Raw genomic sequence first — 18,072 nt, 5'->3', positions numbered from 1 at the left:
TGTTCATTTTTGACTGGGGAAAGGGGAAAGAAGTGAACGTGACAGTTGATATTTCATCCTTTCAGCCGTCTTGTTTCTCTTCACACATCCACACAAGAACAAGAGGAAGCAGCAGGGGTACTGGGGGAAGCACGTTGGACAGATACTGAGAGAGAGAGAGGTGTTGGTTTGGGTGCTGGGAGCGCGCTGGGACTGAGGCCAAGGCGGGGGCGAGCCTGCTGGCTGCTGCTAAATTCACTGCTGTCTCCTGACTATAAATGGAGCTGGTGTGGACACGGGGAAACTGGACCATGCCACGCCAGCCTAGGACAGGGGAGAGCGAGACAGGAAGCCTGGGGAGATTCAGGCAGCCTGCGAGGATAGGAGGCAAGGCAGGACCCTCTCCCCCTCCTCCTGTGGACTTGCACACACTCCAGTTTGCTGCAGTGCTGTAATTGCAATGTGTGGAAAGGAACCAGGGAGGGCTGCGTTTGCTGCCCAGCTCCTGTTTTTTTTCCGTGTGTGTGTATATGTTGTAACCCTCCCTCCCCCTTGCTCCAGGTTCAGTCGAGCCTCGGCTTCCTGCCTGGGTGTGGACTCGAACTGATTTCTTCCAGCTCTTCCACAGCTACAGATGCCTGCTCGAGCCCCATCCTACTTACTGGATTAAAGCATTAATTAAAACAACAACAAAAGAGGACTGTCCGGTTAATCCAACGAAGCTCCATCAACCGGGAAGCAGACAGATAGAGAAAGAGGAAACTGCAGCCATGAATAATTGGGTGTATTTTACCCAGAAGTCAAAAGGAACTCCTTTCCATACGGATTGAAAGGCGTTTTCCACCCCCACCCGCCCGCAGGCTGTGCCTGAGCTGAAAGACAGCGAGCGACATTGAAGACAGGGAGCAGGGACCCAAAAGGGAGGGTCCTGATCCAGCTGGAGATTGGTTTTGCAAGTTTGAAGAAAGTCGCACTGTTTCCTGAGTACAGCCGGAGCAATGCAGGGAGCTGGGATGGAAATGGATAAATGCAAGCAGCCCGGAGCAGAAATACAATGGAAACAGCAGCTCCTGCCATCCAACAGCCGGGATCACTGATATTCTTCTGAAAGCTCACCAGCTGCTTTTAGCAGCACTGCTGTGCAGAAAGGGGCGTCGGGGGTGGAGGGAAAAGAGGAACCTACTAAAAAGAAAAGAAAATCCCACGTCTTCCCCACCCTTGCTCCTCTGGGCTGTGCTCTCTCTCTCTCTGTCTGTGTGTATCTGTGTTTCCTTGCTGCCGCTTCCAGGTGACCGCCAGTTACTCCTTCAGCCACTGACTGGGAACTTCTCCATCCGTCAGCAACCTGTCACCCCGGGCTTGGGAGCGCCCAGGTCCGCCTGAGCTTCCCTGAGAGATCGGCACCGACTGAATTCCACCGAGACAAGGCTAGAGCGGCGGACGGAAGGGCAGAAAACTTTTTTGCTGAGGCAGACAGGGAGGGGGGGGGGGGGTGGTGAGGTGGTGGTCCCTACCTTTTGCAAAGCAGCTGAAACCCATCTCCTGCCTTGACGCTGTCTGTGTGCAAGGACAGGCTCAGAGTGGACACTCGGCCCCTGGACCGAAGCGGGGTTAGAAAGTGTCTTGTGTTTTTAAGCCGTTTTGTTCTGGTGGGCGCAGGGGCTCACCGTGAAAGTGAGGGAGCTCTGGCAGCGCAGATAGGGAAAGGAGCTGGCATCTGGCCTGAACGTGTCGTTTCTGGGACACACTTAGGAGGGGGGCATTTAAACACGTTCACACAGAAATCAGATACAAAGCCCTCCCACCTCAACTCCCCAGCATCGGAGCAAAAGGAGGACCTGAGGACTTAGCAGCAAGCTGCCCACTTTTCAGATTGCCTGTCAGTGTTGGAGTTGGGAACCTCACCCCCTGCATGTGTACCATATACTGGATAGGAACTGCAGCTCGCCTCCTACAAGGCCATTTCAGCAACTGTTGAGTGTCTGACTGTGAACCTGCAGGACCCTTTGCAAGCCTCAAGCTGCCAAACCAACTCTTGGATTCCTTCCATTTCGTTTTGGTGGAATTTTCAACCTTTTGTGTCTAGTTTTTGTTTGGGGAGCATAGGATGTACATTACAGTGTGACACCTTCCCTTGGACAAGTATCAAACGGATTATACATGCACCAGTATTTATTTATCTGTGGCACCTGCCTCCTCACTTGCTGTGCTCAGCTTTGACCCACTGTGGATCTTCAACATTCAGATACTGATTGCTGCTCATCGTTTGAAGCTTCTGCTGCGGGAGTTTGGCACAAATTTTAGTGTTCAGCACTTGGCTGAAGCTCCCAGTCTGGTCCAAGGCACCTCCATTCAGTGCTCGCTCCATCCTGCAGGCTCCTACTTTCTTTGTCACTCCTGATTTTGTGAAGCCCAACTGTCAGTCCTTCTGACCTGCATCGTGTTTTCTGCTGCTGTAGCCGCTGTGCCAAGCTAGTTCCAATGGTGATCACTTCCACCAGTGAAGTTGAACCGTCTCCCCCCAGCATGCTGGCTGCCTTGCAGTCAGAATGGATTAAACAGGATCCTATTTATTACCTACCTGCCACCCACTGCAGCAAGAAGGCATCTCGAAGTTAGTATGCTCTGCCTCTGCTGGGGCCTGCGGGAGGTGCGGGGATGGCGTTTCAGTTTGTGTGTCTGACTGTGTGTAATAAAGGGCTAGTGGAAGTTCGTCACACTGAGAGGGCTATCCTAATAAATACGGGCCTATCCTAGAGAATTCCAGTGATGAGTCTTAGGAGATGGATTTAACATAAGGCCCAAGGGGAGTTGGTTAACCATGGTATTGTCTGAGTACTGTTGGGCAGTGTGGGTCCTGCAATAAATAGCCCCATGTGGTTTGTCTAACCAGCAGTGAATTGCTGTCCTTCCACTTCTCCAGCTTGCAAGCTGCATTGATGTTTCCAGAACTCTGCCACCTTGGAATGTCAGTGGGGCAAAGCGCTTCCTTTCTTGTAATATATCTAATGACCCTTCTTTCTCGTTCAAGTGGTAAAGGAATGAGGCACACTCAGTGCTAGCCACTAACATACTGCCTCCCCGAGCCATTCCATCTGGACCTCGTATGTCAGCTTTTCCAATCTAGTCCATCGTGGCCACGATTCAGGCCGCCTTATCAGGGGCAATTTTTCCCTCTTACCGGGGAGTGGCGCCCCCTCGAACACGCTGCCGAGTTCTGGTGGTCCTGGGTGTGGAGACTTCTGCGGCCTCTGGCTGTCGGGGAGAGGACTCTGTCATGCCGTTGCCCCAGGTGGCATTGCCAGGTGAATGGGATCCCATTCTGTAACCAGTAACGTGTAATCCCAGTGATTTGGTGTTCAGCAATCTGAACTGTTAATGCTGCCATCTTCCCAAAGAGCTTTATGATCAGACAACCTCACTTTAAAAAAAAATCAAATGGTGACACAGCTAACATTGGCCTCTTATATTTATCCCAAGAGACGTAGGGCAGACAGTGTCACTATTTTAGGGCACCGTTCACTTGTAGTGTTGTTTAAAAACTCTGTTGACACACGTGCTTCTCTGGTAGCCCACCAGCGGGCACAGGTGGATGGTTTAGTACCAGTTTGTGAGACCCTTTTGGCAATTCTATACTGCTCACTATAGCCTGCAGTGGAGGGATGAGTGAACGGGTTGGTCTTGTGTTAAGGGGTTGAGTTAACATTGGGGTCAAGGTGTTTTTAACTGTTTTGGGGGGTGGGTGGGGGGGCACGGTGCAACCTTTTAAGCGTTCTGTTCACTTTCTCTGCTCGAAAGGCACTTCCTACCTGAAGGTAGAATCAGTGAGTGTCTTGGGAACAGGAAAAGTTTTAAAAACTGGCCAGAGATACAATCTGAAAATGTGCGCCAATCGTTCTAGAATATTGGCATAAAAAAGGACAGGAAATGTAGCCCCTCACAGAATTTGACAGTTACATCAGATCATCAAAACAAAGATTTCTCAGGTCCACTTGCACAGCAGTTGACAGCCAGACAGAATGTTCGAATGGTACAGGAAACAGTGGGATGTGGGCTTGGAAAGGTTTAGGCTTCACAGATGGCGGGCAGGGGCAAAGGGCTGGCTCATACTCCCATTTGTCTGCTTTGTTTGTGCAACTTTGCTGGGGTTCCTGTTCCTGACTACTGTTCAGTGATCCCTGGGGTGTCTATTTGGGGGAGGAGGGTGGCATTGGGGGTGTTGGGTGGAAATCAGCCAGGGCTGTAGCTCCTGTCCAGTTTGCATGTGGAGGTACTGAATGATGGTTAGTGCCTGACATTAGCTGTGATTCTTAGTGAGGTCATAAATCCTACAATAACACTAGACACTTGTTTCCGCGAGACGACATTTCCTGGAATTGATCTTTCCAAAGCTTGAGAGGCGAACAAAGTGTAGCTGTAGCTACAACGGAAAGTTGTTTTTGCCAGAAAGCTCTGTCCGCTACCCATTCCACTGCAGGTCTTCTCTGGTGTCTGATGAAAGAGTGTGGTGTATCTCTAAAGAGACGGGTACTGGCTAACTGTGAAGGTGTGGTCTGAATGAGAAGACTGTGTTATGTGTTTTAGATCGCTGCATGGTGCTATTGTGTCCATTTCATCTGTAGGTGTTAGTTTTACTAGCTCTAGGTCGGGGCTGGGGGTGGTGTGGTGTGAAGTGCCCAACACACAGCCTAGTGCATGCCCGGCAGTTTCCAGTGACTGGTATTCTAGCAAATTGGGTGAGCCTACTGTTCCTCCAGCTCCTTTTTTCTTGCTAACAACAAGGAGGGCTAGCTTTGCAAATGCTGAGAGTGCGGTCAAAGCTGCCCAGCATCTCAACAAGACTTCATACCTGATGCTACTGGTACAGACTGTGGTGAGGGAAGAAGTCGGGCACTGTTTGGTTTTACATTAAATCACCACCTCCCTACAAACTAATGACAGAGAGTCTATCCTTGGGCCCCCTCATATCATCTCACCTACAGTCTGCCCTTCTGGTACATCTTCTGAAAACAGTTAGTTATCTCATGTACTCAGACACAGCTCTACCTCAGCACCAGCTCACTCGATTCCCTGCTGCACTCTTGCTACATTAGCAGACTGTTTGTTTGTTTTTATTTGCATATACCAGATTCAGTCCACGGAACATTCTTCCAGTTTTGGTCCCCAGCACAATCTCCATTCCCAAGCTATTGACTCCAAACTCCTGCAAGGCTGAGATTGTTGGTTTGTTTGCATCCTTGATGCTGCATTCGCCCTGCGATGGTTTCACAATTGTGCATTAATGCCATCACTGAGACACCTCTCTCTCTGTAACCCCCTCCAGCCCCTACATCCCCTCCCTATCTCTGTAACCCCCTCCAGCCCCTACACCTCCTCCCTATCTCTGTGATCCCTTCCAGCCACTACACCCCTTCCCTATCTCTGTAGCCCCCTCCAGCCCCTACACCCCCTCCCTATCTCTGTAACCTCCTCCATCCCCTACGCCCACTCCCTATCTCTGTAACCCCCAACTCCAGCCCCTACACCCCCTCCCTATCTCTGTAACACCCAACTCCAGCCCATACGCCCCCTCCCCATCTCTGTAACACCCCCCTCCATCCCCCTACACCCCCTCCCTATCTCTGTAACCCCCTCCAGCCCCTACGCCCCCTCCCTATCTCTGTAACACCCAACTCCAGCTCCTACACCCCCTCCCCATCTCTGTAACACCCAACTCCAGCCCCTACACCCCCTCCCTATCTCTGTAACACCCAACTCCAGCCCCTACACCCCCTCCCTATCTCTGTTACCTCCCCTGGGAAAGCTGCTGTCTTCCAATTCTAGCCCATTCTGATCTCCATCACTCTGTCATTGGCTGCTGTGCCTCAGCATCTCTTGGCCTTAAGCTTCCTTAAACTACCCACCTTTCCCCGCTCCCCCTGCCTCCTTTTAAAATGGTTCTTAAAACTCTTTGACGACGCTTTCGGGCCCCTGACTGAATACATCCATGTGCGGCGAGGGTCAGATTTAGTTTAGAAATATAGCACCTTGAGCTGGTCGACTTGGTCTACATTTATGCAGCAATGTTTGTGAAAAGGGTTACTGCCCTGGACTCACCGCCTCAAGATCTTTCTAAAGCCGTCAGTCCACCAGTGTTAATGGGATTTCCATTAAGTAGCAGACAGCCTCAGTATTAACTCTCAAGGCCCTCGCTTCCTGTTTGGTTGGATTTGCTCATTAGCTGATTAATAAGCTAATAGCTGTTGTGTCCGCTGCTGGTAGTGTACTGGAATGCAGCCAGACACACTGCATGTTGACTCCCATATCCTGATCGGATCTTTCCTGTACATCACACCTTCCTGGTAACTTCCCGGGGTATGCAGCATTTCTTTACTGTGTTCCTGTTTCTTGTCGAGACGTACAGAATTCTTACATTGATGCTGAGTGTCGGTTTCTGTCTCTTTTGTCTGGGCTACGCTGTCAGGAGAAGTGGTTAAATGTCTCCCCTTTTTCTTTTGTGCTTTGTTTCATGTCTTCTTCATTTCTTTCGTGTAGCAGAACAGACTTGAAGTGCTAACTGGCGTACTCGAGTTCCCTCATCCTCTATTCCCAGGGTGTTTGCTCTCCCTTCATTTCCTTGTTTGTATTTTATGCACAGTGTGCCCAGGCTGCTCCCCCTGTTGCCCGTTTTTACCTCCTCCCTTTCTTTGCTTTACCCTGCTGTGTCCTTCTAGTCCTCCTCTGCTTGCTCCTGTCTTCAGCTAGTGAGTCAGGAAGTACTGTTCAGTTGTGACCAACAGAAACCTAAATACTAAAATGTGAGGCTGGATGAACACAGCAGGCCCAGCAGCATCCCAGGGGCACAAAAGCTGACGTTTCGAGCCTAGACCCTTCACCGGGCCTAGATCCTCTCTGATGAAGGGTCTAGGCCCGAAACGTCAGCTTTTGTGCTCCTGAGATGCTGCTGGGCCTGCTGTGTTCATCCAGCGTCACACTTTATTATCTTGGAATTCTCCAGCATCTGCAGTTCCCATTATCACAGAAACCTAAATAACTTGGTATTTCCCCATGCTCTACTACTTTATCAGGTGGAGGGGCATTGAAGGAGCACTCAATCACAGTTTGGATGAGGTCTGAAATCTCACTACTCCGGGTTATAGCCCAACAGGTTTATTTGAAATCACAAGCTTTCAGGAGCCTCAGTCCTGCTTCAGGTGTTGGTAAGAGAGAGAGAGAGTATCAGACACAGAATTTATAAGTGAAAGATCAAAGGATGAGGAGCAGGGGGAAATCTGTAGGAGTGAAGGTTGGTTTGAAGAGCAAATTGTTCCTGTCTGACGATTGCAGACTATTCAAATTAAATCTTGTAGGCGTTAGGTACTGTACTGGAGAACCAGAGAACAATTTGAACTGTGAATATGCATTTTCAGATAAATCATGACGCCAATATATTGGCAGGTTTCAACATTTATTTGCCTCCGCTGTTCTAGGCTGTCTTGGGATTTGAGTTTTACAGCACAGAAAGAAGTCTTTGGCCCAGTCCTGTCCAGTCCAGTCATCGAGCAAATAATTATCCACCTTCGTCCCGTTTTCCAGCATTTGGCCAACAGGCCTGGAATGCTGTGGCACTGCAAGTGATTATCATCTTAAATTTTATTTTAAAAACTCATTTGTGGGATGTGGGCATCACTGGCTGAGCCAGCATTTCTTGCCCATCCCTAGTTACCTTTTGTGAAGGTGGGGGTGAGCTGCCTTCTTGAACCGCTGCTGTCCTCCTGCTGTGTTGTGACCCACAATGCCATTAGGGAGGGATTTCCAGGAATTTCACCCTAAATACCTTTTTAAATGTTGTTCCACCTCTACCAGCCTTTTCAGGCTGTGTTTGAGATAGCCAGCATCCTTGGAGTGAGGAAATGTTTCCTCAGATTTTCCCCAGCATTTCCTCAAATCCTACCCCCCAACCTCCTGGCCCCAATCTTGCTTTGCCTGGGCTGCGGAAGTTAGTGGCCTGAATTTGAGAGGAGGGGAGTCTTAGGAATTTGCTTTTGGAACCTGCCTGTGGGCCCCAGAGCCCATAAACTGGTAGGGGCCACACACTCAGAGTGGGCATTCGGGAGAGACTGTGCACAGCCGGGGATTGAGAGTCGTGCTTTTGGAGTTATTGTAATTGTGAGTAACGAATGCGTCCTTTAAAGGCCCATGTTTTGGTTTTGGGGTGTTTGGCTTCCTGGAGTGTGTCTGGCCTGGGCACGCTCGCTCACAGCTGAACTCCGATAACCTGCCCTATTCACTGGGCATGAGTCCCCTCCAAACTGGAAAAGGAGAGAATGCTGCTCTCTGTCCACGTCTCCATGTTATAAAATGTTTTCCAAGCCAATTGCTAATGGAGGGGTTTCTGACAAGTGGGACTGTGGAAATTGGTACCATGTGGATGACACACGTGCACACATACACAAGGATGACTCGTTATGACGTTTGGTTTGTCCAGAAATAGTTTGCAGCTGATGACTGTAAAATTCTAACTGTTGTGCCACGTGTGTGATGTCTGTCAATGCTCTGAGTGGTGTTGTAGTCAGAATATAAATTATTGCTGGTTAGTTTCTGAATTTGACTCTTCCCTCTCCATCCATCCATCCATCCATCCATCCATCCATCCCTCAGTTTGTTGGCGTCGGTGTCTGTGTATCGCTGCCTTTCAGTCCCTCCGTCCTGCCCCTGACTCCAGAATTTATTACTGCTTTCTGCCCACCCTCAACGTGTATTTATTTACCTGTGTCTCACTCCCATGGATTGTTTCCACCTTTCTCTGTCTCACTCAGTTTTGTGCATCCTACCAACCTTCACACCAGCACAATTCTCGCCTTTTTGAATCTAATTCTGATCTTTCCCACCCAAACTCTGAATATGTCTGTCTTCCTGCTTCTAACTCTCGTGTGGTCTGCTTTGCTTCTTTCACGTCTCTGCACCAGCACCCTCATTCTCACACGTTCGCTGCATCCCCCCCCCCCCCCCCGCCGAGGTGTCCTCGTTCCCTGCCTGTACCATCAGTGCCTGCCCACCTCAGTTGCTCCCTACAACCCCTGTCCCATGTGCCCCACGTCAAACTGACCCCCCCCTTTGTCATGCACCCTCCCATCCTGCCCCGCTCTGTCACCCGGGGTGCCCTTGTTCCATGCCTCTCGGGTCTATGCTGTCTTTCAGCCCAAGACCTGACAGAGATCTCTCAAACCGGTTAAGCTCTGAATATTCCTTTGCATTCAACCAGGGAGTCTGAGAGAGGGGCCCCAGGGTCTCCATAAGTTTTGCTCAGACTTTCACAGAGCATTCTCACCATTGCAGGAGATGGCACTTACAGCATGAGTGAGGGTGAGAATGGATGCTTTGTGCTATCTGTAGTGGGAGAAAACATCACGCCGCACCGGTGAGTCATCACCTACCTTGAGCTGGGAAGCTGGGTAAGGTGCTGGGCTGCCATGATCCAGATGGTTCAGTGGTTGCCCGGAGCTTGAGCTGCGAGGATTCAATCAAATTGAACATCCAGCTGCAAAAGGCCTCAGCTCTTCAATTAATGAACTGGGGCGTTGGGAGCATGTTTACGGGACTGACCGATCTCTGGTTGCTAATGTGTCTGAGACAGCCACAATTGACATGGAATTCAGTTGTCTGGACACTGACATGTCTTCTGTACAAGAGATTAGACTGACCAATGTCAACTTTACTGACAGAAAAGCTTTCATCTGTCAGGGGAAGAGTTCAGAGGGGCATTGGACTTACTGATGGAGCACTAGCATTTCAGAATGTGTTTGCTCTAGTGACTTCTCAGTACAAACACAGCCCGAATATCCGTACCTGTTTTATCTACGCTCCACTGCAAAGGTGAGGGGCTGGATTGTGAGTTCTCCCTGAACTTGCCTGCTGACTATTGGGAATGGTACCGCTCTGTACACTGAAATCATTGTAGGCACAGGAGGATGCTATTCAGCCCAACGTGTCTGTGCTAGCTGTTAGAACAAACTGATTCCTTGACCGCCCACAACCCACCCCACCCCACCTCTCCGTCACCATAAAGTTGAAGGAACAGAAGTAGCCCATTTGGCTCATTCAGTGATAACCATCAACTCCACTTTCCTGCCGTTTCCACATGATCTTTCATTCTCTTACTGATTCAAAACCTGTTCCATTTCAGCCATGTGTACACATCCTTTATAACATTCTTCATCTGCCTGCAGTAAAGGATCGCGCGGATTCATTACCCTCTGAAAGGGAAAATGTTCTTCCTCATCTCTGTCTTAAATGGCTGATTCCTTATTCTGAAATGATGCCGCCTGGTCCTAGACTCTGTGGTCCCTGCCCCTCTGACCCTGCTTGGCCTGCTGTGTTCATCCAGCTTCGCACCGTGTTATCTCAGATTCTCCAGCATCAGCACTTCCTACTATCTCTCCACTAACAATCTTGTATGTTTTAATAAGGTCGCCGCTCATCCTTCTAAACAACAGTAAATGCAGGCCCAACCTTCCAGGGAGAAAACCCTCCGTTCCCACCTTCAACCTAGTGAACGATCTCTGGACTGCTGCTAATCCCAGTATGCCTGTCTTAAGATAAGGGGACTGAAACTGTTCACAGTATTCTGGGTGTGGCCTGACCAGTGCCTTGTGTCATTTTAGCAAGTCTTCCCTATTTTTATATTCCATTGCCTTTGAGCCATGCAATTAGCCATCACTACTATCTACTGAACCTGGAAGCTAGTTTTTTTTTGTGTTTATCCATGAATGTTCCCAATCCCTCTGAGTTGCCGCTTTATGCAGTCTTTCTCTCCTCCAAATCATATTTAGAACCTGTATTTTCCTACCAAAGTTCATAACTTCATATTTTCCCACATTGTATTCCATTTGCCAAGTTTTTGCTCGCTCACTTAAGTTTGTCTACACCCCTCTGCAAACTTGTGCAGTCCCCACCATTTGTTTTCTCACCTATTTGTGCCATCTGCAAACTTGGCTATGGCACACTCACTTCCCGCATCCAAATCATTAATCTATACCGATCACAGAGTGTTCTGGCTCATCGCTGTCGAAGTGTTTGTGCTGATCTGGGTTTGCACTGTAATCTGTAATCACTCACGACCATGGGTGTTGGTGGGAGTCTGCAGTATGATCACTGTAAATGGGGGAAACACTGGTGCACCAGATCCTGCCTGCTCTTTACTGCTCTAGTTATAAATCTTTTTGTACAAAAGAGGCTCTTGCTCAGGCAGAGCCTGCAGCAGCACAAGCTCAAGAATACTATCAGTTTGTAGTTGGTGAGAGGACCTCGCTGTGCATCTAGATCAAGATAATTTTTTTTCAACAATGTACAGGTCCATTGTTGGAAGTGTACAATGGTGCATTTGGTTGCTGTATTGACCATCGATAGTGTGAACATTTTAATGACAGTTTCAGAAATTAAAATGTTGAGATTGCAGTGTCAGTAGGAGCTCAGTGAGTCATACACACTCCCTTAATTGTCAGATCAGAGAGAGTTCAGACCTCACTGCAAATGTTTGAGTCCAGATCCGAAGTGTCACATCCTAGTACAGTGCTGAGGGAGCGCCGCGCTGGCAGAGGGTCAGTGCTGAGGGAGCGGGCACTGTCGGAAGGGTCAGTGCTGAGGGAGCGGGCACTGTCGGATGGGTCAGTGCTGAGGGAGCGGGCACTGTCGGAGGGTCAGTGCTGAGGGAGCGGGCACTGTCGGATGGGTCAGTGCTGAGGGAGCGGGCACTGTCGGAGGGTCAGTGCTGAGGGAGCGGGCACTGTCGGATGGGTCAGTGCTGAGGGAGCGGGCACTGTCGGAGGGTCAGTGCTGAGGGAGCGGGCACTGTCGGAGGGTCAGTGCTGAGGGAGCGCCACGCTGGCAGAGGGTCAGTGCTGAGGGAGCGGGCACTGTTGGAGGGTCAGCGCCGAGGAGGAGCCGCGCTGTCGGTAATTTCAATTGAGACATTAAACAGAGGTTCCTGTTTGCCCTCTTGAGTGGGCCTCGAAGGTCCTCTGGCCACTTGGTGCGTACACATTGTCTGTACCATTTCCTTCATTAGTGCAGAGAATTTCTGCAGTGAGTTCATTCATTTGTTGTGAAACACCGTTGCATCCCAAGGGGGAAGAGGCATCAGATAAATGCAGCTTCTCTATTAGTTTCTGTATGTCTGTATCTATCTGACAGACTGCCTTTTCGGGTCTAGGCCCGAAACGTCAGCTTTTGTGCTCCTGAGATGCTGCTTGGCCTGCTGTGTTCATCCTGCCTCACATTTTATTATCTTGGAATTCTCCAGTTTCCATTATCTCTGCCTTTTCTTTGTCTTGTTTGCAGGTGGGACCAGCTCAGGATGCAAGCCCCCATCCTCACATTGCTTGCCTGCCCCGTTTGGCTTCACCCCCGCTGAGCCCAGCATGTCAAACCAGCATGGACACCTGCCTCTTGGCAACGTGCAGCCCATGTGTGAACTGCAGGAGGTCAGGCAGGGCCATCACTGGGATGTGACCGCAGGCCGGGCACCCAACTCTGACCACCAGAGGGGCAACCGCAGTGAGCAGGTATGTTTCAGATGTTAGGGCAAAGGAAATTAATCTGCACTTTCATATGTGATGTGATTCTTTCCCACTGTTTCTTGCTGTCTCTCGCACTCACATGCACGTGCTACCCCACCCCCCCCTCGCCTTTACAGCACCTCTACCCTTGTGTGCACCCCGCACCCTCTATGTTCCCTCTCTGTCTCTTTATCTCTCTCCCTCTCTCTCTCTCTCTCCCTCTCTCTCTCTCTCACTCTCTCACTGTGTCTGTCACTCTCTCACTGTGTCTGTCTCTCTCGTGTGCACATGTTCTCTTTCTGTCTCTGTCTCTGTCTTTGTCTCTTTCTCTCCCTCACGTGTGCATGCGTTCCCTCTCTGTCTGTCTCTTTCTCACGCGCGCGCATTCCCTCTCTGGCTCACTCTCTCGTGCACCCACGCGTTCACTCACTCTCTGTGTGTCTGTCTGTCTGTGTCTCTTTCTCTCGCGCATGTTCCTTCTCTGTCTTTCTCTCTCTCGTGCGTGTATTCCCTGTCTGTGTCTCGCCTGCGCGTGTTCCCTCTCTGTTGCTCTCTCTGTCTCACGCGCATTCCCCCTCTGTCTGTCTCTCTCTCTCTCTCTCTCTCTCTCTCTCTCTCTGTGTCAGTTACTCAGTATGTGGACAGGCCGACGAGGGGGGAGGCCATTTTGGATTTGGTGCTCGACAATGAGCCAGGACAGGTGTCAGATCGCATGGTGGGAGAACACTTTGGCAACAGTGACCACAGCAGCCTCACATTTACCATAGCCATGGAAAGGGAAAGGAGCAGTTACCAGGGGAAGATATTTAACTGGGAAAAAGGAAACTATGCGCTATCAGGCAGGCGTTGAGAAGTACAGATTGGGAGCAATTGTACCACAGAAAGGGCACAGCAGACATGTGGAGGCTGTTTAAGGAGCAGTTGTTGCGAGTGATGTATAAATTTGTTCCTCTGGGACAGGTAAGAAGGTAAGATTAAGGAGCCTTGGATGACGGGTACAGAGGTGCTTCTTGTGAAAAAGAAAAAGGCAGCGTACGTAAGGTGGAGGAAGCAAGGGTCTAGCACAGCTTTAGAGGATTACAGGCTTGCTCGGAAGGAGCTCAAAAGTGGACTGAGGAGGGCCAGGAGGGGGCACGAAAAAGGCTTGGCAGGAAGGATTAGGGAGAACCCGAAGGCATTTTACTCATATGTGAGAAATAAGAGAATGATCAGGGAGAAGGTAGGGCCGATCAGGGATAGCGTAGGGAACTTGTGCGTGGAGTCTGAGGAGATAGGGGAAGCCCTAAATGAGTTTTTTGCTTCGGTTTTCACTAAGGAAAATGACCTTGTTGTGAATGAGTACTTTGAAGAGCAGGGAAACAGGCTTGAACAGATCAAGATTGAGGAAGTTGATGTGCTGGAAATTTTGGCAAACATTACGATTGATAAGTCCCAAGGGGCAGACCAGATTTATCCTAGGTTGCTCTGGGAAGCGAGAAAGGAGGTTGCTAAGCCGTTGGTGAAGATCTTTGCTGCCTCACTCTCCACGGGAGTCGTATCGGAAGATTGGAGGGAGGCAAATGTTGTTCCTCTTTTCAAGAAAGGGAATAGGGAAATCCCTGGAAATTATAGACCAGTCAGTCTTACGTCTGTGGTCAGCAAGGTTTTGGAAAGAATTCTGACGGATAGGATTTATGACTATTTGGAAAAGCTTGGCGTGATTAAAGGGAGTCAGCATGGCTTTGAGAGGGGCAGGTCATGCCTTACAAATCTTACTGATTCCTTTGAGGAGGTCACGAGACAGGTTGACGAGGGTCGAGCAGTGGATGTGGTGTACGTGGACTTCAGCAAGGCATTTGATAAGGTTCCCCACGGCAGGCTCATTCATAAAGTCAGGAGGTATGGGATACAGGGTGATTTGGCTGCCTGGATTCAGAATTGGTTGGCTGACAGGAGGCAGAGAGTGGCTGTAGATGGCAAGTATTCTGTCTGGAGGTCAGTCCCGCAGGGCTCTGTTCTTGGGCCTCTGCTGTTTGGAGTTTTTATAAATGACTTGGATGAGGGGGTTGAGGGGTGGGTTAGTATGTTTGCTGATGGCACAAAGGTTGGAGGTGCCATTGATAGTATCGAGGGCTATTGCAGGCTTCAGCGCGACATTGACAGAATGCAGAGCTGGGCTGAGAAATGGCAGATGGAGTTCAACCTGGATAAATGCAAAGTGATGCATTTTGGAAGGTCGAACTTAAATGCTGAATATAGGATTAAAGGCAGGATTCTCGGCAGTTTGGAGGAACAGCGGGATCTTGGTGTTCAAGTGCATTGCTCCCTCAAAGTTGCCACCCAGGTGGGTAAGGTTGTTAAGAAAGCATATGGTGTTTTGGCTTTCATTAACAGGGGGATCGAGTTTAAGAGCCGCGAGGTTATGCTGCAGCTCTACAAAACCCTGGTGAGACCACACTTGGAATATTGTGTCCAGTTCTGGTCGCCCTATTATAGGAAAGATGTGGAGGCTTTGGAGAGGGTGCAAAGGAGGTTTACCAGGATGCTGCCTGGACTGGAGGGCTTGTGTTACGAGGAGAGGTTGACTGAGCTCGGACTTTTCTCTCTGGAGAGAAGGAGGAAGAGAGGTGACCTGATCGAGGTGTACAAGGTAATGAGAGGCTTGGATAGAGTCGATGGCCAGAGACTTTTCCCCAGGGCAGGATTGACTGCCACGAGGGGTCATAGTTTTAAGGTGTTAGGAGGAAGGTATAGAGGAGACGTCAGAGGGAGGTTCATCACCCAGAGAGTTGTGAACGCATGGAATAGTTTACCAGCGGTAGTCGTGGAAGCAGAGTCAATAGTGACATTTAAGCGACTGCTGGACATGCACATGGACAGCAGTGAATTGAGGGGAATGTAGGTTAGGTTATTTTATTTTTGGATTAGGATTATTCCACGGCACAACATCGTGGGCCGAAGGGCCTGTACTGTGCTGTACTTTTCTATGTCCTATGTCTCTCTCTCTCTCTCTCTCTCTTCAAAGGGCTCCCTCTCGGTGTCTCTCTCTGTCTCTCTCTCTCATGTGCATTCTCTCTCTCTTGCATGTGTGCCCATTCGCTCTCTAGATCTGTCGCTCACATGCGCAATCATTCTCTGTCTGTCTCGCACATGTGTTCCCTCTTTGTCTGTCTCTCGCGTGCATGTGTTCGCTCTCTGTATCTCGCTTGTGCGCATGCGCGTTCGCTCTCTGTATCTCGCTCCATCTTGCACGCGCGTTCGCTCTCTGTATCTCGCTCCCTCTTGCACGCGCGTTCGCTCTCTGTATCTCGCTCCCTCTTGCACGCGCGTTCGCTCTCTGTATCTCGCTCACTCTTGCACGCGCGTTCGCTCTCTGTATCTCGCTCGTGCGCATGCGCGTTCGCTCTCTGTATCTCGCTCACTCTTGCACGCGCGTTCGCTCTCTGTATCTCGCTCGTGCGCATGCGCGTTCGCTCTCTGTATCTCGCTCCCTCTTGCACGCGCGTTCGCTCTCTGTATCTCGCTCGTGCGCATGCGCGTTCGCTCTCTGTATCTCGCTCCCTCTTGCACGCGCGTTCGCTCTTTGTATCTCGCTCCCTCTTGCACGCGCGTTCGCTCTCTGTATCTCGCTCGTGCGCATGCGCGTTAGCTCTCTGTATCTCGCTCACTCTTGCACGCGCGTTCGCTCTCTGTATCTCGCTCCCTCTTGCACGCGTGTTCGCTCTCTATATCTCGCTCCCTCTTGCACGCGTGTTCGCTCTCTGTATCTCGCTCCCTCTTGCACGCGCGTTCGCTCTCTGTATCTCGCTCACTCTTGCACGCGCGTTCACTCTCTGTATCTCGCTCGTGCGCATGCGCGTTCGCTCTCTGTATCTCGCTCCCTCTTGCACGCGCGTTCGCTCTTTGTATCTCGCTCCCTCTTGCACGCGCGTTCGCTCTCTGTATCTCGCTGGTGCGCATGCGCGTTCGCTCTCTGTATCTCGCTCACTCTTGCACGCGCGTTCGCTCTCTGTATCTCGCTCCCTCTTGCACGCGTGTTCGCTCTCTGTATCTCGCTCCCTCTTGCACACGCGTTCGCTCTCTGTATCTCGCTCTCTGTATCTCGCTCCCTCTTGCACGCGCGTTCGCTCTCTGTATCTCGCTCCCTCTTGCACGCGCGTTCGCTCTCTGTATCTCGCTCCCTCTTGCACGCGCGTTCGCTCTCTGTATCTCGCTCCCTCTTGCACGCGCGTTCGCTCTCTGTATCTCGCTCACTCTTGCACACGCGTTCGCTCTCTGTATCTCGCTTGTGCGCATGCGCGTTCGCTCTCTGTATCTCGCTCCCTCTTGCACGCGCGTTCGCTCTCTGTATCTCGCTCCCTCTTGCACGCGCGTTCGCTCTCTGTGTATCTCTCCCGTGCGCATGCACGTTCGCTCTCTGTATCTCGCTCCCTCTTGCACGCGCGTTCGCTCTCTGTATCTCGCTCACTCTTGCACGCGCGTTCGCTCTCTGTATCTCGCTTGTGCGCATGCGCGTTCGCTTTCTGTATCTCGCTCCCTCTTGCCCGTGCGTTCGCTCTCTGTATCTCGATCACTCTTGCACGCGCGTTCGCTCTCTGTATCTCGCTCACTCTTGCACGCGCGTTCGCTCTCTGTATCTCGCTCACTCTTGCACGCGCGTTCGCTGTCTGTATCTCGCTTGTGCGCATGCGCGTTCGCTTTCTGTATCTCGCTCCCACTTGCACGCGCGTTCACTCTCTGTATCTCGCTCGTGCGCATGCGCGTTCGCTCTCTGTATCTCGCTCGCTCTTGCACGCGCGTTCGCTCTCTGTATCTCGCTCCCTCTTGCACGCGCGTTCGCTCTCTGTATCTCGCTCGTGCGCATGCGCGTTCGCTCTCTATCTCGCTCCCTCTTGCACGCGCGTTCGCTCTCTGTATCTCGCTCCCTCTTGCACGCGTGTTCGCTCTCTGTATCTCGCTCCCTCTTGCACGCGCGTTAGCTCTCTGTATCTCGCTCCCTCTTGCACGCGTGTTCGCTCTCTGTATCTCGCTCCCTCTTGCACGCGCGTTCGCTCTCTGTATCTCGCTCGTGCGCATGCGCGTTCGCTCTCTGTATCTCGCTCACTCTTGCACGCGCGTTCGCTCTCTGTATCTCGCTCCCTCTTGCACGCGCGTTCGCTCTCTGTATCTCGCTCACTCTTGCACGCGTGTTCGCTCTCTGTATCTCGCTCCCTCTTACACGCGAGTTCGCTCTCTGTATCTCGCTCCCTCTTGCACGCGCGTTCGCTCTCTGTATCTCGCTTGTGCGCATGCGCGTTCGCTCTCTGTATCTCGCTCACTCTTGCACGCACGTTCGCTCTCTGTATCTCGCTCCCTCTTGCACACGTGTTCGCTCTCTGTATCTCGCTCCCTCTTGCACACGCGTTCGCTCTCTGTATCTCGCTCGTGCGCATGCGCGTTCGCTCTCTGTATCTCGCTCTCTGTATCTCGCTCCCTCTTGCACGCGCGTTCGCTCTCTGTATCTCGCTCCCTCTTGCACGCGCGTTCGCTCTCTGTATCTCGCTCACTCTTGCACACGCGTTCGCTCTCTGTATCTCGC

General features: G+C 51.0%; 1 protein-coding gene across 2 annotated transcripts in view; it reads left to right on the top strand.

Annotated features, from left to right (window-relative positions):
- Positions 1–250: 250 nt before the first annotated feature.
- Positions 251–18,072, top strand: part of LOC125448436 (dual specificity tyrosine-phosphorylation-regulated kinase 1A-like) — a 36,539-nt gene continuing 18,717 nt past the window's right edge. Inside the window, exons 1-2 of one of the 2 annotated variants that reach the window (XM_059641345.1) lie at positions 251–2,593; positions 12,298–12,521. In XM_059641345.1, the coding sequence (XP_059497328.1) occupies positions 2,461–2,593; positions 12,298–12,521 (357 nt within the window). In that variant the 5' untranslated portion in view covers positions 251–2,460. The remainder of the gene's footprint in view (positions 2,594–12,297; positions 12,522–18,072) is intronic. The other variant, XM_059641346.1, reaches the window with a different exon arrangement.

Source organism: Stegostoma tigrinum, chromosome 41 (assembly GCF_030684315.1).
Source record: "Stegostoma tigrinum isolate sSteTig4 chromosome 41, sSteTig4.hap1, whole genome shotgun sequence".
Lineage (NCBI taxonomy): Eukaryota > Metazoa > Chordata > Chondrichthyes > Orectolobiformes > Stegostomatidae > Stegostoma > Stegostoma tigrinum.
Note: the sequence above shows the minus strand (reverse complement) of the source record. Positions and strands in the feature narration are given on the sequence as shown.